The sequence below is a fragment of the Entamoeba histolytica genome, genomic scaffold (assembly GCF_000208925.1).
Source record: "Entamoeba histolytica HM-1:IMSS scf_1104750517957 genomic scaffold, whole genome shotgun sequence".
NCBI classification, from domain to species: Eukaryota; Evosea; order Mastigamoebida; family Endamoebidae; genus Entamoeba; species Entamoeba histolytica.
Window position 1 is genome coordinate 1 of NW_001914994.1, and position 23,309 is coordinate 23,309.

The 23,309-nt window shown below is 26.4% G+C and overlaps 14 protein-coding genes across 14 annotated transcripts, besides 2 other annotated features; 10 read left to right on the top strand and 4 right to left on the bottom strand.

The window, feature by feature from the left end:
• Window positions 1–101: 101 nt before the first annotated feature.
• EHI_110940 (zinc finger domain containing protein) lies at window positions 102–689 on the top strand (the record flags this gene model as incomplete). Its single annotated transcript, XM_001913828.1, has 1 exon — window positions 102–689. One exon carries the CDS (start codon window positions 102–104, stop codon window positions 687–689), a length of 588 nt encoding a protein of 195 aa, XP_001913863.1.
• A 64-nt stretch (window positions 690–753) lies between these two features.
• EHI_110950 (uncharacterized protein) lies at window positions 754–1,342 on the top strand (the record flags this gene model as incomplete). The annotated part of the gene is made up of 2 exons (XM_649306.1): window positions 754–802; window positions 852–1,342. The coding sequence occupies 2 exons, from the start codon at window positions 754–756 to the stop codon at window positions 1,340–1,342; spliced, it is 540 nt and encodes a 179-aa protein (XP_654398.1).
• A 72-nt stretch (window positions 1,343–1,414) lies between these two features.
• On the top strand, window positions 1,415–2,935 carry EHI_110960 (uncharacterized protein; the record flags this gene model as incomplete). The annotated part of the gene is made up of 1 exon (XM_649307.1): window positions 1,415–2,935. The coding sequence occupies one exon, from the start codon at window positions 1,415–1,417 to the stop codon at window positions 2,933–2,935; it is 1,521 nt and encodes a 506-aa protein (XP_654399.1).
• A 301-nt stretch (window positions 2,936–3,236) lies between these two features.
• On the top strand, window positions 3,237–3,879 carry EHI_110970 (uncharacterized protein; the record flags this gene model as incomplete). Its single annotated transcript, XM_649308.1, has 2 exons — window positions 3,237–3,648; window positions 3,695–3,879. The coding sequence occupies 2 exons, from the start codon at window positions 3,237–3,239 to the stop codon at window positions 3,877–3,879; spliced, it is 597 nt and encodes a 198-aa protein (XP_654400.1).
• A 913-nt stretch (window positions 3,880–4,792) lies between these two features.
• EHI_110980 (Rho guanine nucleotide exchange factor, putative) lies at window positions 4,793–6,883 on the bottom strand (the record flags this gene model as incomplete). The annotated part of the gene is made up of 1 exon (XM_649309.1): window positions 4,793–6,883. The coding sequence occupies one exon, from the start codon at window positions 6,881–6,883 to the stop codon at window positions 4,793–4,795; it is 2,091 nt and encodes a 696-aa protein (XP_654401.1).
• A 268-nt stretch (window positions 6,884–7,151) lies between these two features.
• EHI_110990 (uncharacterized protein) lies at window positions 7,152–7,553 on the top strand (the record flags this gene model as incomplete). The annotated part of the gene is made up of 1 exon (XM_649310.1): window positions 7,152–7,553. One exon carries the CDS (start codon window positions 7,152–7,154, stop codon window positions 7,551–7,553), a length of 402 nt encoding a protein of 133 aa, XP_654402.1.
• A 526-nt stretch (window positions 7,554–8,079) lies between these two features.
• EHI_111000 (fatty acid elongase, putative) lies at window positions 8,080–9,599 on the top strand (the record flags this gene model as incomplete). Its single annotated transcript, XM_649311.2, has 1 exon — window positions 8,080–9,599. One exon carries the CDS (start codon window positions 8,080–8,082, stop codon window positions 9,562–9,564), a length of 1,485 nt encoding a protein of 494 aa, XP_654403.1. The 3' UTR covers window positions 9,565–9,599.
• A 75-nt stretch (window positions 9,600–9,674) lies between these two features.
• Window positions 9,675–10,016, bottom strand: EHI_111010 (uncharacterized protein; the record flags this gene model as incomplete). The annotated part of the gene is made up of 1 exon (XM_001913829.1): window positions 9,675–10,016. The coding sequence occupies one exon, from the start codon at window positions 10,014–10,016 to the stop codon at window positions 9,675–9,677; it is 342 nt and encodes a 113-aa protein (XP_001913864.1).
• Window positions 10,017–11,072: 1,056 nt separating this feature from the next.
• On the top strand, window positions 11,073–13,241 carry EHI_111020 (WD domain containing protein; the record flags this gene model as incomplete). Its single annotated transcript, XM_652507.2, has 1 exon — window positions 11,073–13,241. One exon carries the CDS (start codon window positions 11,073–11,075, stop codon window positions 13,239–13,241), a length of 2,169 nt encoding a protein of 722 aa, XP_657599.2.
• An 89-nt stretch (window positions 13,242–13,330) lies between these two features.
• Window positions 13,331–13,711, top strand: EHI_111030 (uncharacterized protein; the record flags this gene model as incomplete). Its single annotated transcript, XM_649315.1, has 1 exon — window positions 13,331–13,711. One exon carries the CDS (start codon window positions 13,331–13,333, stop codon window positions 13,709–13,711), a length of 381 nt encoding a protein of 126 aa, XP_654407.1.
• A 36-nt stretch (window positions 13,712–13,747) lies between these two features.
• EHI_111040 (DEAD/DEAH box helicase, putative) lies at window positions 13,748–15,046 on the bottom strand (the record flags this gene model as incomplete). The annotated part of the gene is made up of 1 exon (XM_649316.1): window positions 13,748–15,046. The coding sequence occupies one exon, from the start codon at window positions 15,044–15,046 to the stop codon at window positions 13,748–13,750; it is 1,299 nt and encodes a 432-aa protein (XP_654408.1).
• Window positions 15,047–17,561: 2,515 nt separating this feature from the next.
• On the bottom strand, window positions 17,562–18,767 carry EHI_111050 (actin-like protein, putative; the record flags this gene model as incomplete). Its single annotated transcript, XM_652504.1, has 1 exon — window positions 17,562–18,767. One exon carries the CDS (start codon window positions 18,765–18,767, stop codon window positions 17,562–17,564), a length of 1,206 nt encoding a protein of 401 aa, XP_657596.1.
• Window positions 18,768–18,951: 184 nt separating this feature from the next.
• Window positions 18,952–21,045, top strand: EHI_111060 (DNA ligase, putative; the record flags this gene model as incomplete). The annotated part of the gene is made up of 1 exon (XM_652503.2): window positions 18,952–21,045. The coding sequence occupies one exon, from the start codon at window positions 18,952–18,954 to the stop codon at window positions 21,007–21,009; it is 2,058 nt and encodes a 685-aa protein (XP_657595.1). The 3' UTR covers window positions 21,010–21,045.
• Window positions 21,046–21,127: 82 nt separating this feature from the next.
• Window positions 21,128–21,675: a repeat region.
• Window positions 21,676–21,822: 147 nt separating this feature from the next.
• On the top strand, window positions 21,823–22,161 carry EHI_111070 (uncharacterized protein; the record flags this gene model as incomplete). The annotated part of the gene is made up of 1 exon (XM_652502.1): window positions 21,823–22,161. The coding sequence occupies one exon, from the start codon at window positions 21,823–21,825 to the stop codon at window positions 22,159–22,161; it is 339 nt and encodes a 112-aa protein (XP_657594.1).
• Window positions 22,162–22,769: 608 nt separating this feature from the next.
• Window positions 22,770–23,173: a repeat region.
• Between the last annotated feature and the right edge of the window lie 136 nt (window positions 23,174–23,309).

A 23,309-nucleotide genomic window follows, 5' to 3' on the forward strand; every position in this document is an offset into this window, starting at 1 on the left:
TAAACTCTTCTCAGGAGGAAGTGCATTTAATGTTATATCAGATAGATATAATAGATTCAACAATTGACATTATCACAAACGTCACAATCAAAGTTCTTGAAATGTTTATTATCATCTCTGAAATTTTTCTTGAAACACCATCAGTCTTTTCATCTAAAATATATCTCATATATTTTTGGTCTTTATGCAAAGGACTAATTGTAATACTTACTATTATTTTATGTCTTCCATCATTACAAACATGTGTTCTTTTAACCTCAATGGAAAGAATATCCCATTTTTATTTATCAACTATGATATTATTATTATCCATTGATATTGATGGGATGACTTATTTAAAACTCTCAATGTCTGTTATTGCATTGATTGACCTCTGGGACTGTATTCAAGTAACAACATCCTCTCAACATTTTATTGACTTATTTGAAGAGTTATCATTCAGTGAGGATGAAATAAATTATCACTTTAATTTTCCTGTAATTAAACATAACTCAACCACAAAATATCATTACAATGAATGTCCAATTTGTATGGAACCTTTTAGTGAAAATGAGTCAATGAAACTTCTCCCATGTAAACATTATTTTCACTGTATCTGTATTGATGAGTGGATTCGTTGCCATTCATTTTGTCCCCTTTGTAAAGTTTCTTTTCACCTCAACCCTCTTAAAAAAAATAAACAAATCTAATTCTTTTTAAATGTTTTTCTGGAGTTTCTTTCTTAAGAAAAGTAGAACTTAAACTATTTTTTTAATGTCATACAAAGAATTACGTCAACGACAAATTATAGAAAATAATTATCGTTTGTTTTAATTGATTGAGATGAAGTTAATGAAATTTTTAATGATTAGGGGAAATTCAGGAGATTGAGAAAATAGAAGAAAAAGACCAAAAAACGTCAGACATTTTCCGAAGAGTAGCTCTAGTGTTTGCATTGATATTATTTATACTAAAATTTATCATTTCTTTAAGAACGTTGTTTGTTAATGGATTTGGTGGCGAAGAGTTTTGTTTAAATGATATACATTACATTTTATCTTCTATTAAAAATGGATATATTGTATTTCTTTTAGAGTTTATTTCATCGTTATTATTCTTATGGTGCATTTGTATATTTCCTAAATTTTATTTCATTTTGGAATATATTTCATATAAATCGATGTTATTGATTTGTGCTGGATTAACTGTATCAATGATATTATTCACGACAGTGTTAGCTGGGTTATGGTTATTTGGACTAAATACAATTGTTGTTGGGATTTATTTTTATGCAGATTATCTCATTCGTTCAGTAACAGGAGATGTTCAAAACTTCTTGAATGAACATAAATACCAAGCATAATTGATTTATTATATTGAAATTAAAAAATTCTTAGTTCAAAGTAAGAACTTTATTTATTATTCAAAGTACAAAATGCAAAATAACTTAAAATCATACTTTCCTATCATGAAACGTTCTTTTTATGCGTTCCGAATAGAAGGAGAAATAAAGTTATTTGGAAACAATATTGAAACTGGAATTAATGGATTAAAAGAATATTATATAACACAATTTAAAGGATATCCATTTACTGAATGGTTTTGGATGATTGAATTTCAAGATAAATATTTTGGATTTCAAACTATTTTCACAATGAAGAAGGCTTATAGTTTGTCTATAAGGAAATATGTTCAAATAGGTAATCAAATACTTGAAATCATAGACCTTACAGAAAACAAGAAAATCTCCTTTAATCAAATGGCAAAAAAGTATATCCAATTTGTGATTGAAAATAATATTAGATATGAGATTAATACAACTCTTAAACAATCTAAGTTGGTGCAAATTGAACAAACAATCAAAGAAAAACAAAACAAAGTAAGGTCTAAGAAATCTTTAAAGAAAGAAGAACAAATCGCTCAAATTGAAGAAAAAGAAAAACAAATAGATAAGGAAAAATTTGTTACTGAACAAAGCATTACTGAAATAAAAGCTAATGAATTAACACAAACAAAAGATGATCAAAGTGAATTAATAACAGAAACTCTTGAAGAAAATTTATCACCTACAATAATTGAAGAAAAAGGAAAAATAGATGATAATATCATTTTAAGTGAAATTGAACAAAAGACAGAAGAGACTCAGTTCAGTGTAATAAATAGTGGTATTGAATATAAATCAGTAATCAGTCCAATTAAACGAAAGAGTTTATTATCTGAAGTGGAGAATCCATTATTAGTGAAAGAAAGGGAACGAAAAGAAAGAATAAAATTAATAGAACAGGAAGTTATTGAAGAACTAAGAAAGGTTGAAGAAGAAAAGATTGTTTGTGAAAAGAAAAGGAAAAAGAAAGAGACAAAGAAAACGAAAACAATAAAACTTAAAAAAGTAATTAATGATGAAGAAGTAACTGAAAAAAGAAAAAGAGTTAAGAAAAGTGATGACATAATTAAATGGAACATTAATGAAGATGAAGTACAAAAATTTAAAGAAGAAGTTATTAGTACTATTAACAATAATAAATGTCTAATTGTTGTATGTAATGAAAGAGAACAAGAAATCAAAGAAGCACTATGTAAATATGTTATAGAACCAGAGTATGTTGTTGTATATCAAAATGTAATGGAAATTAACCAAAACGAAGAAAATAAAAAATTAAGAATTATTTGTAATCCAAGTGGATTAAACAATATGTTATATAGTCAATTACAGAAAGGAATCAAATTTCATAGTAGTGATGAGTCACTTCCACTAGGGACAATAATTATTCTCAACCAAAAACAATTAAGTGCTATCTATGGTATTATTGCTATTAATAATTTTATTCAGATAAATGGAGAAAAATGTATTAGTAAAGATAATGATCCAGTTTCATTTCTTATACAGTTTGAAGAAATTAAAAATGTGGACAAGTGTTCAAGTGATGATTTTCTTGATTTGTCCGAATCTATCTAATGAGAAAATAACAATAAAAGAAATAAAAAAAAAAGAAAAGAGATTTTATAATAAAAATTGTTTTATATTACAAGTTAATTTTAGTAGTATGAAAACGAAAAAAGAAGAATAAATAAAAGTATTACGTTTGAAAAGAGAATTAAGAAAGAAAAGAGAAAAAATAAAAACTATTTCAAGAACGAAGAAGAACTAAAGAAGAATGGTAAAAAATTAGAAATAATACAAAAAAGTTAACAAAATAACAACAATAAAAAGAAAAAAGAATAGAAAAAAGAAACTAAAAAATTGATAAGTGAGTAGAATGAATCCTAATACTAATGGATCTGTTATTTCTAACTCTATTAGTACTCCCCAACAACCAATCGATAGAAGTCATCAACAACAAAGATATCAACAACCTCAATATCAAACATTCCCTAATCAACAAATTCCTGTTCAATATCAAGGACAACCAATGTATCAGCCAAGAGTAGGATATCAATCAGAATATATTCAACCACAAGTACAACAACCACAAAATAATTTTATTGATATACCTACATTACAAGGATTGATTGAACAATATTTACAATTTTATTATACAGATGATGAAATTATTAGAGAATTAGAAAAGAAAAGTATTCCAACTGAAATGACAATTTATATATTAACTAAATTAAAAGAACAAAATCCAAATTATTTTAAAGCTTATGAAATCCGTCTAACAATAAAAGGTTTGATTTATTTTTAATTTTTAATCTATTTATATTTAATATATAGGTCAAATAGCTCGTTTTAATGAACTTATTCAAAAACATCTTACTGTATCAAATACTGTTCAACCTGAAACTACTCCAATACAACAAGTTCCTCAACAACAATTCACCCAAGACATATATCAAGAAAACTTTGGTGGAAGTTATATTTCAGGGGCATATCAAGGTGATCAATCAATGGGAATGTAAATCAATCGTTTCATCTTATTATAACAAAATTAAATCATAAATTGAATAATTTTTAATTTTAAATTAAGAAATATCCAGTATGTAATATTGGAAATAGAGTATATTATCAATTTGTGGTAGTGAATAAAATTGTACAATAGAATTTAATATTCTTCCAATAAATAATAATTAAATTATAATAACTATTAAAAGCTTTGCTTCATGTAATAATACTTCCAATCATTCCTCTAAAAATAACTCTTAGACAACCTTTAAGAAATTTAAATTCCCTCTATAAACTTGTTATTAGTTTTGTTCCATGTTTTGTTCCATTAATTTCATCAAAATTTTTACTCGTTATTGATGTCATTAATTCAACAATTGTCAATTGATATGATCTTCAAAAAAAACTAAAATAAGTGTTGTTATTGAAATACAATAAATTATTAGTCTTTTTTTTCATTCAAATACATTATTGAATGTCAAACAGAAGTAGTTAAAAAAAAGTCACTTAAATTTGTTTGGTTTTACTACGTCCAAAGATAAAAACAAATAATGTACCACAAGAAACTCCCCAAAAAATATCGTCGTGAGAAATAGAAAAAATAACAAAAACAACAGAAATATGAATTGATTTTCTTATTATATAACTAGAAATATTATATTTTTTATTTAATACGCTAGAAAATAATAATAATAATAGCAAGATTTGCTAACCAATTAATCTCCAACCACTTATTTTGAGTAAGTATTAAATTTTAATTCTTTAAAAAAAAAAGAAGTATTTTTAAAAACTTATTTTTAATGTTAATGCGAAAATATTAAAATAGTTTTCAAAATGTCTTCTTTTAGACAAATTCAATTTGTTTTGTTTAATTAAAAAAGTGAAACTAATAAAAATGTAAACAAAAACTTTTATGTAAAATTTATTAAATTAATTAATTGGTGGATTTACTTTACGTCTAATTGGTAATGCTGGTTTTTCTGTTTGAGAACTTTGTTGTTGGAACATAGCAAGCCTTTCTTTAAATGAGTTGTTTTCGTGTTGTGTTACATCAACATTTGGTGTTGTTGTTTGTGTATTAACTTTTGGGGCAGCTCTACTTGGGACCAAAGGTTTTGAATTTGTTATTGTTGAAGAAGGATTGGTTGTATTTCCACGAGAAGGAGGTAATAGTTTTGTTCTTTGAATATTAGAGTTTGATGGTTGTCTTTGAGGAAGAGAAGGTTGAGCCCTTTTAATTGGTTGTTGAGGAATAGTAGTATTATTGTTTTCTTTTTTAATTGGTTGAATTTCTTTTTTATCAGTTGAATTATCAAATGATTCAGATGTTGTTATAGAAGTTTCTTGTCTTAACGATTTTTGTTTCGTTGTAGAAGAATGAGGAGGAAGCTCTGATGAAGATAGTTGTTGTGATTGTTGAACTTTTTTTAATGATTGAGAAGATAAATCAAATTGTTTAGAAGGTAAATTAAATTGGACTTGACAACTTTCTGTTTTTTGATGAGAAGGACGTGTTGGTAAAGGTGATAAATAAGAGGCTTGTTTATTTATTTGTGTATCATTAGAAGATGATTTTATAGTAGAAGGAGTTTGTTCTTGACTGAGAGTATTATTAGTTGAATGAATAGGATTATTAAACTGTTTTGATTGTTCTGGTAAAGCAGGAGAAGAAGTAGTATCTTTAACAATTTGTTGAGGTTGACTTGTAGTGAGAGAGTTTCTTCTTTTAGTTTCTACTTGAAGTTCATCATAACACTTAAGACATACATAATCTACCCTTCCTAATTTTGGTACTTTACAACGAGTTCTACAATTGGCACAAATAATATATCCACAATTCCTACAATGATGTTTACGGAAAAACAAAGTAAATGGAGTTCCACATCTCATACATTCATTTGCCTCTTCATCAGGAATCCATACAGTAGTTGAATTAACTGTAATTTCATTTCTTAATGTTAATAATCTGCTTCTTTCGTCTTGAGCTGCATTACTTATATTATCAAACCATGCTTTTTTTTCTTCTTCAGTTTCGCATTGAAAAGTAATATCAACTTCAGATGAACTTAAACTAAGAATTCTAAAGCAATGAAGAGAATTAGGAGAGTCTTTAATATCTTTAATCATAATACTTTCAATATTATACATTCCAATAACACTTAATTTTCTTTCATCTCCAATACCATACATTAACATATCATTAAATAAATAAATAAATCTTGGTTTATTAATTTTCTTTCCTATTTCTAATACTTCTCCCGATTTAACAAATGATCTTCCAGGTTTTACAATTGATTCTGCTGTTGCACCTTCACATGTTTTAGCAATTGTTATTAACTTATCTCTTCTTTCTCTTTCTCTAACACTATCATTAGCATATTGAGTACATTCTTTTAAAAAAGCTAATGCACTAACTATATTGTTATAATCAGGATGATCTGTTGGTGTATGTTTTAATAATTCATTTAATAAAAGATTATATCGAGGTAATCTTTGTACTGGTGTAATTAAATATGAACGAAGATCTAATTGAACTTTAGCATTAATACGAAGTCTTTGTTGTTCTAAATATCTACTTACATGAGGAGAACTACATACATCTTTTAAAACTGCTAATACAGCTTCAGAATTTCCAACAATTAATTTATAAACTTTAAAAAAATGAGCAAATTCAACAAATATTGAACCAATACAATCATATAATTTTCCTTTTTCTTTTTGCTCTTTTAATTGTTCAAAAAAAGAAGAGTTCATAGATTGAACGTCTGGAAAATGAAGGAAAATAACATCCAATTTATTTTTTGGAATAATGCCTTTATTTTCATTTAATGGTTCATAGTAATATTTAATACATAATTTTAATCCTTGTACATATGACTCTTCAGTATCATATATCTCATTTATAATTCTTCTTCGTTGGTCAAGTGGCTCTTCATTCTCTTTAACAGGATGTTCAATCTTAAAATCTACTTCGGTAAAATTTCCGTCTTTATCTATTACTTCAAAGTCTTCTAAGTTCATTTGTGATTTAATTTCTTATTTTAAAGTTCACCTAAATAAACCATTTCTTTTTTTTATTCCATCGTTTTTTTGCTATTTTCTTAATTTGTCATTTCTTTTTTCTCAATGTCTAAATTTAATTAAAACTCTTATTTTTCGTTTTTTTTTTTAATATTTTTTTCTTTTTATTTTTGATAATAATTCATATAGATATTTTTTTGCAATATAAAACAAAAAATAAAATCTTCTTGTTAAAAGAAGAACTTAAAATATTCAATCAAAGTAATTTATGTCTGCACGACATACAAAAGACTTTGACTGGGATACATTAAGAGGAAATCAAAATGAGTCTCATTATCTAGGAGGAACAACTAAATGTCATCAATCTTGGTTTCAAAAATATATTGATAAAGAACAAGAAAGACTAATTAATAAACAACACACAAAAAAAGAAGACCAAAAGGGATTATACTCTACTTCATTTTTAAATTCATTTTTAAATAAAGAAAAAGAAAACAATTTAAAGAAAAGTGTTATTCAAACACTTCCTTCATCTAATGAAATGAAAGATTTTTCAAAATTAAACGAAAAAGAAAAACTTGAAAAAAAACCAAAGAAAGAAAAACCAAAAGATTTAGAAAATAGGAAGAAAGATGGAATTGTATCAAAGAAATTACATTTTAAAAAATAATAGTTTATTAAATGAATAAATATAACCTTCAAAATTATCACAAATTTTCTAAATTTAAAATAAATCAAAACTAATTACCCCAAAGAAAAGAAAAATCTTTAAAAAATCTCAATAAGATTGAAAGCGGATATTATGATAAGTAGAATTAATGAATTTTTTTGGTTTGAAAAAGCAAATCTATTTTTATATTCATAACTCACAAAATAATCTTTCTTTTTAAAATGATTTGTATAAAATAACTCATTATAAATATTACTTAAAAGTATAAAAATTAATTGCTTTGAGACATGAATGTATCATCCTTTAAAACTATACTGATATCTGTTTTTATTATTTAAACTGAAAAAGAAGTGAGCTATTCAATATTAAAATTCACTATTAACAAAAATTGTTATTCCATCATCGATTCTTTCTCTCATTGAAACCCTGAAAACTTTTCACCAGAAAAAATAAAGGTGGAAGAACCAAATTGACTTTCTTTAATATTTAAACTATCAGAGTAATTTCATCTCATAATTCATTTGAAATGAGTACTTCTGATAAGGCTGAGCGTTCATTAAAACCTTATTGGTATCCAATGTTTGATAATGAAGAAAATGAAATATTACCTTATTTAAAGGCTAATGTAAAAAGACCTAATATTAATACAAAAATTATTGACTTCATTGTAAAACTCTTAGGAGTGATATTTGTTGCTTCAATTGTTTTTGTTGGTTCTAAACAATTATATGGATTATATGACCTTTCTTTCCCCATTTTCTCTCAACAAAATGCAAAAGCCTTATGTATCTCTGCTTCTATATTTTCAATTCTTTTTATTATAATGGTTTATTTCATTGCAAAAAAAGAACCATCAGTCTATCTGGTTGGATTTTGTACTGCTAAACCACCAGAAGAACTTGCAACAACAAATGACCAATTTCAAAAATTTACTGAAGATATTAAACGTTTTAATCCAACTTCATTAGATTTTCTCGCACGTTTAATTCATAGAACAGGGTTAGGTGACCATACATATTTACCACCAGCATTCCATACCGTTCCACCTGATGATACGTATAAATCTTCAAGATATGAGATGGAGATAAGTATTAAAATTGCTTGTGATGAATTATTTAAGAAATTAAAGATTGACCCCCAAAAAGATATTGACTTTGTAATTACTAATTGTTCTATGTTTGCTCCAACTCCATCATTATCTGCAATGATTATGAATATTTATAAAATGAAAGAAACATGTAAAAATTATTCATTAGGTGGAATGGGGTGTTCAGCAGGATTAATCTCTATTGACTTAGCAAGAGACTTATTAAGACGTAATAAAAATATTAATATTTTAGTTTACTCCACTGAATGTATTACTAGAGGATGGTATCCTGGACAAGAAAAAGGAAGATTGTTATCTGATACTTTATTTAGAATGGGTGGAGCCGCTATTTTATTGTCTAATAAGTCAAAGTATTCATCTATTGCACCATATAAATTAGTTACTACTGTTAGAATTAACCATCAAAAATATGATGATTCTTATAATTGTATTTTCCAATCTGAAGATGATGACGGAATAGTAGGAGTAAAAATTGGAAGAGATTTATTAAAATGTGTTACAAGAGCATTAGTCCAAAATTTAAATCAATTAATGCCAGTAGTAATGAGTTGGAAAGATGTCTTTTTATATCTTATTGATATGGTTCAACATAAATTAAATATGAAAAAGAAAGAAGATATCTTTAAACCTAATTTCAGAGAGACTTTCCAAGGATTTTGTATCCATGCTGGTGGAAGAGCTATTATTGATGGACTTCAAGAAAACTTAAATCTTACTGATGAAGATTGTATGCCTTCAAGAGCTGCTTTATACCGATTTGGAAATACTTCTTCTTCATCTGTTTGGTATGAATTTAAATTTATTGAAAGAATTCATACCTTACAAAAAGGAGATAAAGTTTGGCAAATTGGTTTTGGTTCAGGATTAAAGTGTAATTCTGTTGTTTGGAAAAAGATCAACTGATTAGAATGATCCTTTAATTAAGACAGAAACCTTTTAATTTGATTATGGTTTTTATATCTTTTTTGAAAATTGACAACTGTTCATATGAAAAGAACCAATTAAAGATTTCATTAAAAAAGTTCAAAGACATTAGGATGTGCTGCTTCTATATGACATAAAGTAATATCTATACCTTCTTGAATTGCTAAGTTTATTCTTTTCTCAATATATTCAATAGTAGGAAACATAATTTCACAATTATTTGAATCTGTAAAACTATGTTCTTGACATTCTTCTATCCAAGTTGAATTAGTAGTATTATGAAGCATAGTTTGGAAGGATGTAACATTAATTGAAGAACGAGGTTGGTTTAGACAGAACTTATATCCAGATAAGTCAATAGAAATAGATGTCATACTTTTAAGGTTTTCATTCTTAGAAGTATAATCTTTGATAAGATTTTCAATGTACATCAATGGAGATGAACAATGAGATGAATGAAGACTTTTACTGTAATAGTCTGTTGTGTCTATAATGAATTCATCAATATACTTTTTTAAAGAATTAATTATTGTACCACTTATGGCAACACTTCTTGGCTATAATTACTTAATAACATGTAATAAAATAATAAACAATAAACAAACAGGAATAATGACATATACTTTCTTGTTAATTTTATGTAATTCTATTCCAATTCTTCTAAGAACTAAACGCACATCACGTGTTGATCTTCCTGTAATATAAAACAAATTTTCAAGATCTTCAAGACAAATTCCATCTAAGTTATATTTTCTTACAAACTCTACAATTGAATTTGCAATTTCAAATGACAGATTTATAATATTCACAAAATTATCAAATTTGATATGAGCAATTCGTTCTTTTGAATTTATTGAATAATTCCATACCCCTTGAACTTTTGGAATTCCTGTTTGAATTGAATCTATACTAAATCCTTTTATTATTATTTGATCAATTCTGTCATTATGTTCATTAGCAATTTCTATTTCTCTATCATTTTCTATAACAACAAATATTTTTCCATTGAACTTTCTTGGTTGGTGTTGAATAGAGTTGAAATCGCTAATCACTTCCCCTGTTATATTTTCTACAAACAAGAATGTGATAAATAGGAAGAACATTTCTCACTGTTCTAATGAAGTTCTTTCCATTTTAATTTAACTAAAATCCTGAAATAATAAAAGAATTTATTTGTACTAAAGTGTAATATGAATAGAATTAGATTTACTATTTCATGAAAAGAAATTTACATGTTTATATCATTTTTATTCTTTCTTAAATCCTTCTTCTTAATAACTCCTTAAACAAGAAAAACAAAATAGTACTTAATGTCTTATAAATATTGTGTTACTAATTAGTGTTTTTTTATTCTTCAAAACAAAACATAGAATGTTATTTGTTTTTTGTTATTAGCATTATTGGGTCAACCCATTTTCAACCCTTTGGACAAATTAATGAATTATCCCCACTAACTTAATAATTTAATTTACAATCACTTATTGTCAATGACAGAATTTCTATCATTGGGACCAAACATTCAATGTAACTTGAAATTTAGTAAAGATGGTAAGAAATATTTCTTTGGAAATGCACATGTTGTTGGTGTTGTTAATGTTGAAAGTAGTTCTATTACAAGTATTATTGATTTTAAACAAACAGTACGTTCAATAGAAGTTATTAATGATACAACCATTGCAGTTGGAACAGAAAGAGGAATAGTTGAATTATATGACTTAGAACAAGATAAAAAAACAAGAATTATTTCTATAGGAGAATATCCTATCATTAACATAAAGAATTATGAAAATTATTTACTTATATCATCACCACTAAGAGTGTTATTAATTACTCTTGAAGGTAAAATCATTGAAGATATCTCAAGTAAGATTCTTATTGAAACAGCAACTCTTTTTGGTAATCAAAAAAATGAATTTCCTTCAATTGCTTATGCTCTTACTGATGCTGCTGGTACTTTAGTTATTAAACAAGGAACAAATGAAAAAAGAATTCCAGGAAATAAAACATGGGTAACTGCATTATGTCAAAGTGATGACTTAACACGAGTATTTGTAGGAACTGATTCAGGCAAAGTTTATGTTCATCAATACCCATCATTAGAAGTTGAATCTGTTGTTTCTGTTAGTGATTTAAGAATTAGTGGTATATCATGCCATGGAAATACTACATTTATTGCTTCTTCAATTGATTGTTCGATTCAATTTTTCCAATTAAGTGATTTATGGTTATCAACAGTACGACTTGGTGGAGTTGGAGATGAAAGGTATATTCGTTTTTCTTTTAATGAAAGAAATAGAATTCTTATTGCATTAACTAATATGTGTCATCTTCATGGATGGAAATTAGATAGTTCTTATACTATTCCAACTCAAATTGTTCTTCCAACTGGACATTCTCAAGCAGTTTCTTCTGTTGAACTTTATCCATTACCAACAATACCATCTAATCTTGCCATTATATCTTCTTCACTTGACTATACTATAAGACTTTTTGTTAAGAATGTTAATCCAGACAACAAAACACAAGAACGTTGGGTAGAAATTGCAAGACCATTAGTACATGGATATCCTTTATCACAAGCTGTATTAATTAATAATCCTATTCGTGTTTTGACTAGTAGTATTGAAGAAAAGCCAGTCAGAATATTGGAGGCATCAAAGTATTTTATTGAGTCATTAAGATATATCACAAGATCAAACCTTTCTGAAAAAGATATGATTTATTATGAGAAATCACCAATTGGAGCCAATCACCAACCACTTTCATTAACAAATTGTCCACTAAGAGAACATACTGGAAGTAGTAGACAGTCTCAAGTTCAATCACCTACAAAACTACAATATGACATAAAAACATTAGTCATTCCTGATAGTGACGAACTACCTGTAGAAGATGACATTACTGTTGCTAGTGTTCCTAAAGTCTATATGACTGCACCTCCTGAAGAAGAACTACATTATCATACACTTTGGCCTGAAACAAATAAATTACTTGACCAACAAAGTGAAGTAACACATATTGCTGTAAGTAAAGATGAACAATATATTGTTACTGGTGGATTATATCTTAAACCAAGTAAATTTACTAGCCAACCAGTACCAGCTAAGACTTTATATTTATGGGAAAAAAGTGGAGAGACATACAAAGTAGTTGATTCCTTTTTACCATTTGGTGAAGAAGATGAAATTCAATGTTTAGTATTTGAAGAAGGAATTTTTGCTGTAGGTGGAAGAGAAGGGAAAGTGTTTATTGTCAGTGGAGAAAAAGACAACTTCAAAACACATTTAATTGAAGTTTGTAAAGAAAAGATTACTGGATTATGTTATGTTAAAGAAAATATAATTGTTGGAACACCATCTGGTCAAATGTATAGCATTAACACAAAAACATATGAAAGAGATTATGGTCAATTTGTCAGTAAACCAATTACTGCAATGAAAGGAATTAATGATAAAATAATTCTTGGATTTGAAGATGGGTCTATTGATATAATCTCACTTAACACAAAGACAATTCATTTTAATAAAAGCGCCAATGGAAAAATAAGGAATTGTTGTCCATCTAAAGTTATATCAATTAGTGGTATTGAGAGAGACAAAGATATGAAAGTAGTAGCATCAGATGATATTGGAACAATTATTGTTGTTTCTATTTAATTTAGTTTCTTTTTAAGAATCATATTTAACATAAATAAGAAATACAATTTAACTAATGAATTATAAAAAGAATAAAAAGAAAATAATAAATGCAAACACCACAATACCAAATTGTGAGTATTGATAGAGATTATTCAAAAGGACTTACACCACGATTCTTTACAAGATTACCACCCCAATTGATAGGAATAATTGAAAAGAATGAATTTGAAACAATAATAACACAAGTAAATCAATATTTTATTGAAGCAGAAAATATTACATGGAAAACAATTATTGAAGAAAGTTGTTCATGTCTAAGTTGTGGATTAACAAATTGTTGTTTTAAAAACCAATATCATAGAAAAATGATTGAATTACAAGAATATTTAATACAATTAAATCGAAAATTCCCATCATTACAATTTATTCATCCAATTAACAATGGGTTTTTATGTTTTGAAATTAGTATCTTTTCTTCACAAGAATAAAATTAATTTAAAATAATAATCAATCAATTAACTCATTTATTCTTCTTCATCTTCTTCTTCATGTAATTTTTTTTGTCCTTTTTGTAGTTTTTCTTTTTTCTTTTGTGCTTCTTCTTTGAGTTGTTGACTAACAACTCTCATTGCTTCATTTGCCTTTTGTGAATATGCAATTGCTTCTTTTTCATTTACTTTATATTCATTTAATTTCTTCTCAATCATTGTTTCAATTCGTTGATATAATTCAATTGAATATTGTGTTACAAGTGTAATTGCATATCCACTCTTTCCTGCTCTTGCAGTTCTTCCAACTCGATGAACATAATCTTTTGGTTCAAGTGGACAATCATAATTAATAACAATATCAACATTTGGAATATCAAGTCCTCTTGATGCAACATCAGTAGCAACTAAAATCCCTCTTTTCCCACTTTTAAATTTTTCTAATGCAATTAATCGTTTTTGTTGACTCATTTTACCATGTAATGGAATTGCTGCATATCCCATTTGTCTTAACATCATTACTAATTTTGTACATCCTGAACATTTCATAGTAAATATAATAATTGTTTTCCCTTCGGTTTCTTTTAATATACTTATCAAATATCCATCTCTATATTTAAATGGAATAAAACAATATTCTTGTCGTAATGTATCAACTGTTTGATATTTTTGTTCTTCTTCTTTAATTTTAACTGGATGTGTTAATGATGCTCGTTGTAATTTTTCTACTTTCGTTGACATAGTTGCTGAAAACAACATTGTTGTTCGTTGTTTTGGTAATTTTTCAATTAAATAATCAATTTCATTTGCAAAATCCATCTCAAGTAATTTATCTGCTTCATCAATCACTAAAAATTTAACCTTTTCAATTGATTCTTCAACTCCTTTCGTATTTTTTATATGATAAACTATTCTTCCTGGCGTTCCAACAATTACTTGTGGTCGTTTCGCAAGTTGAACACTTTGCTTCATTACATCCATCCCTCCTACTAATAAACATGACGTTAATCCAGGAAGTGCCTTTCCCATTTCATCTATTACTTCAACTACTTGTGCTGCTAATTCTCTTGTTGGTTCAATAATAATACAATAAAATCCTCTATTCTTTTCTTTAACATTTAATAAATGTTGAACCATTGGAAGTAGAAATGACGCTGTTTTTCCACTTCCTGTTTGTGCAATTCCAATGATGTCTTTCTTTTGTAATGCAACTGGAATAGAATTTTCTTGTATTCTTGTTGGTTTCTTATATCCTAAATACTCTACTACCTTCAATACTTCAGGAATTAATCCTAAGTCTTTGAATGTCTTTTGTTTAGGCGTAGTATTATCCATCTCTTCTCTTTTTCGTTTTTTGTTTTTTTTTTAAGTTTCTTAAATTTATAAATTAATGTTTTATATTTTTCTGAATTTCTTTATATTTCTTTATTATAAATGGAAATTATAATTCAACGAATTTCCATTATTCATTATTACTTATTATATTTCTGTTTAATGACTATTAACTTTTTGTATTACATTTGATAAATGAATTGTTGTTGTTATGGTAGTGATTCTTATTATGTGTCATTTAAAACAATAAGTTTTTAATTATATAAGGCGATTATCTCGTTTATTTAAGTCTAGTTATTTTAAAGTGTAATGATGAATGTTTTATAGTTATTTGGCATTATAAGTACATCACTTGTTAATGTCAATATAATTTTAGTTATAAGTTCAATACTTATTTGTTCATTCACAAATTGTTTTGTTATTTATCTCTGAAAGCATTAAAAGTTGTGTTTGTCTCTTTATAAAAACATTGAAATAACAATTATCTTCAATACAATTAAACACAAGTACAATGATATATTGATACTATTCATTATCTCTATTGAATTTACTTTGATGTTTTAAAATAAATCAATATTTTAGCATTTTGATAATTGGTTTAATGTTTATCTAAATATGAATTGATTTTTATTAACCAATGAACAAACACATTTTATGAAATGAACGTGTTTTTAACATCAAAGCATTTGAATATTTTGTGTTTATCTTTTTATTATTGTTAATTTTATTTTGTTTGTTTCATTGTAATATTAACTTTATATTTTATTTCAATACCATTGCATTTCTTCATATATTTTAATTACTTTTTAATATGAATATCCTTTTATTCATTAACACATTATGTATTTAAGTCAATATCATTTTAATACAAGAAATAATATGAATTTGGATATTAAAATAGTAGGCTGATTAGTTTTTGATATATTCTTTTGTTCATGATCATGAACAACCAACTTACCAATTTTTAGTACTTTTAAATAATAATTATGAACATTTTTAATATCATCTCATATGAAATGTTCATTACATTCTTTTGTATTATTTCCATCATCTTTTATATGATCAGATTATGTTATTACATGTGATTCTATAAGTTTTTTGTGATGTATTAACATCAATGAAACTAACTTTTAATAATTTTATTGGATTGAATAATTGAAATGAAGTGGAATATTTCTTTTTTTGTCGAGTATCATATTCAATTTAAAATCACATTAACATAAGTTGTAAATTCAAAATGAATGTTATTTTCTAAATTCTTAACAACTAATGTTACGATTGAACCATTATTTTCTTGAAATAAACTTAATTGTTATACATCAGTGAAACAGTGCTTTTATAATATTTTGATATTCATAAAGCATTTTCAAATTGTTTATTCAAATAATTAACAAATTAACTCAATAAATTATTGTTTTTTGTTTCATTGTGTAAAGTCAAAAGATAATCTTGGTATTATCTTATTCTTCTTCAACTATTCTGTACATCCACAGTTATAAAAACAACATTCAACAACTATTGTAACTGTTATTGTTGGAATGTTAATTGATGTTATGCATAACAAGTATTTAAAACATTTATATCCAAGTGGTGTAACTTCTATTCTATCATATTTTGAATATTCTATATTTTTACATTCATTTCATTATTTTTCTTTTGTAAATTTATTGATTATTCTACATCATACCATATTAATAGTTTAAATATTCTTCCATATTCAATACCATTATGAAATGATTCAATATTATCAAATAATCTTCTTGAATAATAATTAAAATGAAATTGGAATAAAATGAAAATATTCATATTTCATTGAAATATTTTAACTCGTATTTATAAATCAATAAAATCATCAATATCATCAAAAACATTGATAGTATCAATGTTTCATTCATTCACTCTTTATTATTTCTTGTTGTTGTATTATCTTTAATTTTTCTTTTTAATTTTAATTTGAACTATTTTTTATGACTATCATTCTCCTTTATTTTTATTATAATTCAATTAAATAATCACTAATTAATTATTAAAACGTAGTCAAAATTCAAATTCTCCAACATTCTTTTGTTATTCATTATCAAATGATTCATTCAATTAATTAATTATCTAAAAGTATTGTCAATAAAAATAATACTTTGAGTTATTTATTATTCTTTCTTTATTTCTTATTTTATGTTGAATGAATACTTAATTAATTGCTTATTATTATATTTATTTTCTTTTCTTATTATTCTTTCATATTATCTTATTTCATTCTTTGTATTATTAATTAATACATTTTTTATTCAATTACATCATCATAACCAAATATCAATTGATAAAATTATTATTTGATTTTGTATTATTGTTTGTATATGTTTCTGATTTTCATTCTTCATTTCTCATTCAAAATCAAATAACAAAATAGAAGAATAAAAACTCAAAGTTTAATATCTTTATAAATAAAATTATTAGAAAATATAAAAACATAAATTTATTGAAAAAATTTGCTTTTGAACGATTAGACGAATTTTCTTTTTTAGAAACTAGGTCTCTTCAACATAACTTCTGCACCTTTTTCATCATATTCAGCTTTTGTAACCCAAGCCTCATCTCTATCTTCGATGACTTTAGCTAAAACAGCACCACCTTGGAAAACTAAATGCTTTCTTCTTGGTGGATCTTCAATAACAATTTGAATACTAGCTTTTTTAGCATTAGTACCAGAATTTCCTGAACGAGAAGTAACTGATGCAGATCCTTTTTTAAGAGTAGCAGCAGCATTTTCATCGTACAATTGAAGAACTTCTTTCTTTAAACGTGATGGTAAACCAGGAAGCATTGAGGTTCCACCAGAAAGAAGAACATGTTTATAAAGTTCTGCTCTAAGATCTAAATCACATTGATTAATTGAATCAAAAAGACAATGATGAATACCAAGTGATTCTCTACCAATTAAGGATGGATTGAATAAAATTTCTGGTGCCATATAACGTTCTGGTCCAAGTTTAATAACTCTTCCATCAGGAAGGGTGTATTGTTGCATAAGAACAGTAGTTTCAGTACCAAGTCTATTTTCAACAGCAAGATCATACCCAACATAACAAAACTTTTCTTTAAGCATTCTGACAGTTTCAAAATCAGCTGTTCTATTAAATGAATATCCTCTGATAAGAAGAAGTTCAATAAGTCTTCTAGTAATATCACTACCAGCAACATCAAGTCTTTTAACTGATGGTAAGTCACATCCTTCATATACTGGAATAATATGTGTAACTCCATCTCCTGAATCTACAACTACACCAGTCATAATACCTTGTGCATATAAGACTAAAACGGCTTGTACAGCAACATACACTCTATTAAATCCAAACTTTTCAAACATAATTTCACCCATTTTCTTTTTATTTTGTTGTGGATTCATTGGTGGTTCAGTTAATAAAATAGATTTGCCAGTAGTTTCAACATGTAATTTTTCATTAAATGTATAGTTCCATAATAATTCCATATCATTCCATGACTTAATAATTCCATTTTCTAATGGGTAAGTGATTTGAAGATTTTGTCTTACAGCAGCTGCTTCATCTCCAAACATAACATCTTTAATTTCAACTCCACCAATCTTTTCTTCAGACCTTAAAAGAGGTCTTCCTATCATTGATGGAAAGATGGCTGTTGGGAAATTTTCTCCTGCAAATCCACATTTAACAAATCCAGTTCCATTGTCTACTACTAAGGTGGTCATTTCTCTCTTAATTATGTTTTACAGTTCCTTCTTATCTAGATTTAGAGGTGAAAAAATCGTTTATTTTTGAGTTTCTTTTTTTTTCTCTGTTTTTTTTAGAAGTTCTATTATATATTTGTATATATAACATTATTTTTCAAATAACTCATTTTTATTTTTCGTTTTAAACTTAAATCTATATTTCATGTCAAAAAGACAATCCTCCCTCTCACGGTTCTTTAAACCTGCTAAACGAGCTACAGTGGGAGGTCAAAATAATGGAGAAAATAAAAGTGATGAAAAAGGAAATGAAAAAAAAAAACAAGAGTCTATTGAAGAAAAAAATCAAAGTTTACAGATAAAAGAAGAAGGTAATTCTTTTCCTGAACAGAAAGTAAAAACTTTACCATTCAAAGGTTTAGCTGATTGTTTTGATGCTTTAGAAAATGAAAGTGGAAAGTTGAAAAAAAGAGAGATTTATGCTAATTATCTTAAAACTGTAATAACTATATGTCCTAACGACTTGACTGATGTATTGAATTTAACTACTGGACAAATTGCTCCTACTTGGGAAGGAAAAGAATTAGGAATTGGAGATGCTATTTTAAAAGATGTTGTAAAAAGTGTCACTGGATTAAAATTGAGTCAGTTAAATGATAAAATAAAAGAATTAGGTGATATTGGAATTGTAGCTCAAAACTCAAAGAAGAACCAAAAGTTATTAGTTCAACCAAAGCCACTTACAATTCAAGGAGTTGTACTTCGTATGAAAGAGATTCTTGAAGCTGATAATAGTGATATTAAAAAGAATAAAATTACTGCGTTATTAGTTGCAGCTATAGGAAATGAAATTCGTTTTATTTTGAGAATACTTAAAGGAGTTTTTAGAATTGGGTTTACTGATAGGTCTTTACCTCCTGCAATAGCACAGGCAGTTTGTTCAATCAGAAAAGAAAACAACAGAATAGAGGAATTAACTGAATTAATTACAAATGCTGTTGCTCGTGTTCCATCGTTTCAATATTTATCTGAACACATTACAGCAAATGATCCATTTGAAGAATTTGCTAAAACAAATTCAGTTCAATTATTTATTCCATTTAGACCAATGTTAGCCAAACCTAAGAAAAGTATAACTGATATTACTTCTAGATTTAAATTTCCATTTACTGCTGAATATAAGTATGATGGTGAACGTGGTCAAATTCATTTTAATAAAAACAAAATTATGGTTTTTACAAGAAATCTTGAAAATTATACCGAAAAATATCCTGATGTTATTGAAGCAGTAAAAGATGCAGTTAATCCAAATATTCAATCATTTATTATAGATTGTGAGATTGTTGCCTTTAATAGAGAAACAAATGAATTTCAAGAATTCCAAATTCTTGGAAGAAGAGCGAAAAAAGGAGTATCAGTTCATTCAATTGCCATTAATGTTTGTGTAAATGTTTTTGACATTGTTTATTTAAATGGTAAAGATTTAATGGATAAACCATTAAAAGAACGTCGTGACATTTTACATTCAACATTTCATGAAGTTTCACAGAGATTTTTGTTTGCAAGATTTAAGAATATTGAAAATGAGGAAGACATTTTACCATTTTTTGAAGAAGCAATAAACCATAGAACCGAAGGGCTAATGTGCAAAACTCTCATCTATGACGCAGAGTATATTCCTGACAAAAGGACTGACACATGGTATAAATTAAAAAAAGATTATTTAAATGGATTAGCCGATACAGTTGACCTTGTTCCAGTTGGGGCTTGGATGGGAGAAGGAAAACGGGCTGGAGTCTATGGAGCATTCTTATTGGCATGTAGAGATGAAGACAGTGGAGATTTTGAGACAGTTACAAAAGTTGGAACTGGATTTAGTGATGAAGCTCTTCAAAAATTGTATGAACATTTGAAGACTCTAGAATGCAAAGAAAAAAAGAATGTAAAACATGGAGACAACCTTCCTGATGTTTGGTTTGAACCAAAAGATGTATGGGAAATTAAAGGAGCTGATTTATCACTATCATTGCAATATAAGGCTGGTACAAAATTAGTTAATACAGAAGGAAGAGGGGTTTGTTTAAGATTTCCAAGGTACATTAGAAGTAGAGATGATAAGGAAGTAAATGATATTACAACAAATAAACAAATTTATGACTTATACAAAGACCAACCATCAGTTAGAGAAACAAAAGACGGCCAAATGAAAATTATAAATAACGATAATGAAGAAGAATCACAAGAGTCTGAAGAAAAGGAATGACCATTAATTAAAGGTTCATATTTATTAAGCTATTATATAAATTTAGTTTACAGAAGTTTTGTTAAAAAGATAAAAACACAAGAACTAAAAAGTAAATTAAGAAAACCCTAATAATAAGAAAAAGTAATTAATTAAGTATTAATAGAATTTTCATATATTCTTCCTAGCTCAAGGGAGACTAATCCCATCCCTGAGCTTATTATTAAAAAAGAGTAATCTCTTTGTTAAACCTATTCTTTATGTTTTTCTTGCAAAATGAGGAAAGCACTTCTTTGCTTTATTTCTTCTTATTAAGGTTTTTCAAACTTCTTCTGCTTATTTCTTCTTTTTAAGCCTTTGTTTGTTTTCTGCCTTAATTTTAAGGAATTTCATTTTTCTTATTTTATGAATGGGAGAAGGAATCATTTTATTACTACTGTATTACTTTGACTAATTTTCTTTTTAGTCTTCCTTTGACTAATCTTCTTTTAGTCATACCCACACTTCAGTAGATTCTTATATTACATCCATGTAATATTCTACTGTATTCTCTTGCTGCACCCTTTGCAGCTTCCCTAATACATTCCTAATTCAAAGGCACCGTCATAACCAGATAATAACTGGGAGAGTCGAAGTATGAATTTGTACTAGGGTTTATGTGTGGTGTTTCAGACGTGCCACCTTCGATCTCTGAAAACCCTAATAATAAATAATAAAAAGAATAATAAAAAAATATAGAAGAAAAAAGAAAAAGAGATAAAAAAAATAAAAAAAAAAAGAAGAAAGAATGAATTAGAGGAAAAAGAAAACTATAAATTCTTATATAACAAAAGAATGTCTGGTTGGTTTGGTTCATGGTTTGGAAAGGGAAATGCCACAAATATGAATCTCGAAGAGACTGAAGACAAATTAGTTTTTGATGAGGCAAGTCAAAGATGGATAAAACAAAGTGAATTAAATAATAAAGGTTCTTCTACTCCAAGTCCTATGCCACCTTCTTCTCCTTTACCTCCTCAAAGCTCTCCTCTTCCACCAACTGCAACTCCACCTGTTAGTACTAGTCAACCTCATACTGCATCTGGAAGAAGACCAAGATATATTGATCCATTTACTCAAGAGGTTCATCAATCTGCACCACCAGTCGTTGAAATCGCAACAACTCCAGTTGTTTAAACTATTGTATTTCTTACAATGTATTTCAATTAGTCTTTTGATTTATTTGTTATTTAAAATGAGATAATTAAAAGTGTACCAATTCTGTTTGATGTGTTTGAGCTTCTTTTTTTAAATTTTTATTCTTCTATTTTGTTATTTGATTTTGAATGAGAAATGAAGAATGAAAATCAGAAACATATACAAACAATAATACAAAATCAAATAATAATTTTATCAATTGATATTTGGTTATGATGATGTAATTGAATAAAAAATGTATTAATTAATAATACAAAGAATGAAATAAGATAATATGAAAGAATAATAAGAAAAGAAAATAAATATAATAATAAGCAATTAATTAAGTATTCATTCAACATAAAATAAGAAATAAAGAAAGATATTCTTTAAAAATAAAATAAAAAAAAATAAATAAACAGATGAAATAAATAAATAGAAGAAAGAAATAAAATAAAAAGAATTATTCACGAAACAAGAAGAATAATTAAATAATTAATCAAAGAAATGAATTACTCAATTTAATGATGTATATATGATATGAATAACATCTATTAAGTAATGAATAAATGACAATTCTATTAATACTTAATTATTTGCTTTATTATTTTTTGATTGAATATACTTCTTTTTGATTATCATATCATCTTTTTCTTTTATCTTTTTACTTCTTATGTATTTCTTCATACTCTCCTTTATTCCATTCACTTGTTATTCTTTTTATTCTTTCTTGTATATCATTTATTTTTAATCATTTGTTTTGTTATTTGTTTAATCTTTATTATTATTGTACTTATCTTGTTTTTTATTTGTATTTTTCGTCTTCTAATCCCTTTTCCCTTGGTATTTCATTTACCATTATTATTGTTATGCCGTTTATTGTTATTGATATTCATTCTTTTTATATGACATTTGATTTCTATGACTTGTTTGCTTTTCTTTACAATACTGAAAGGTTATACACAATAGCCATGTCATTAAAATTTGTTGTATTTCCTGCATTGGAAAAGAAATAATAATCATTAAAGCATAACATATTAAAAAATCATTTTGTTGAAAAAAATATAAAATATTAAAACAATTGTACAATTAATTAAGGTGAATGTCATTCTGTGGTTATATTATTCTAAACGAATTTGACAACTGAA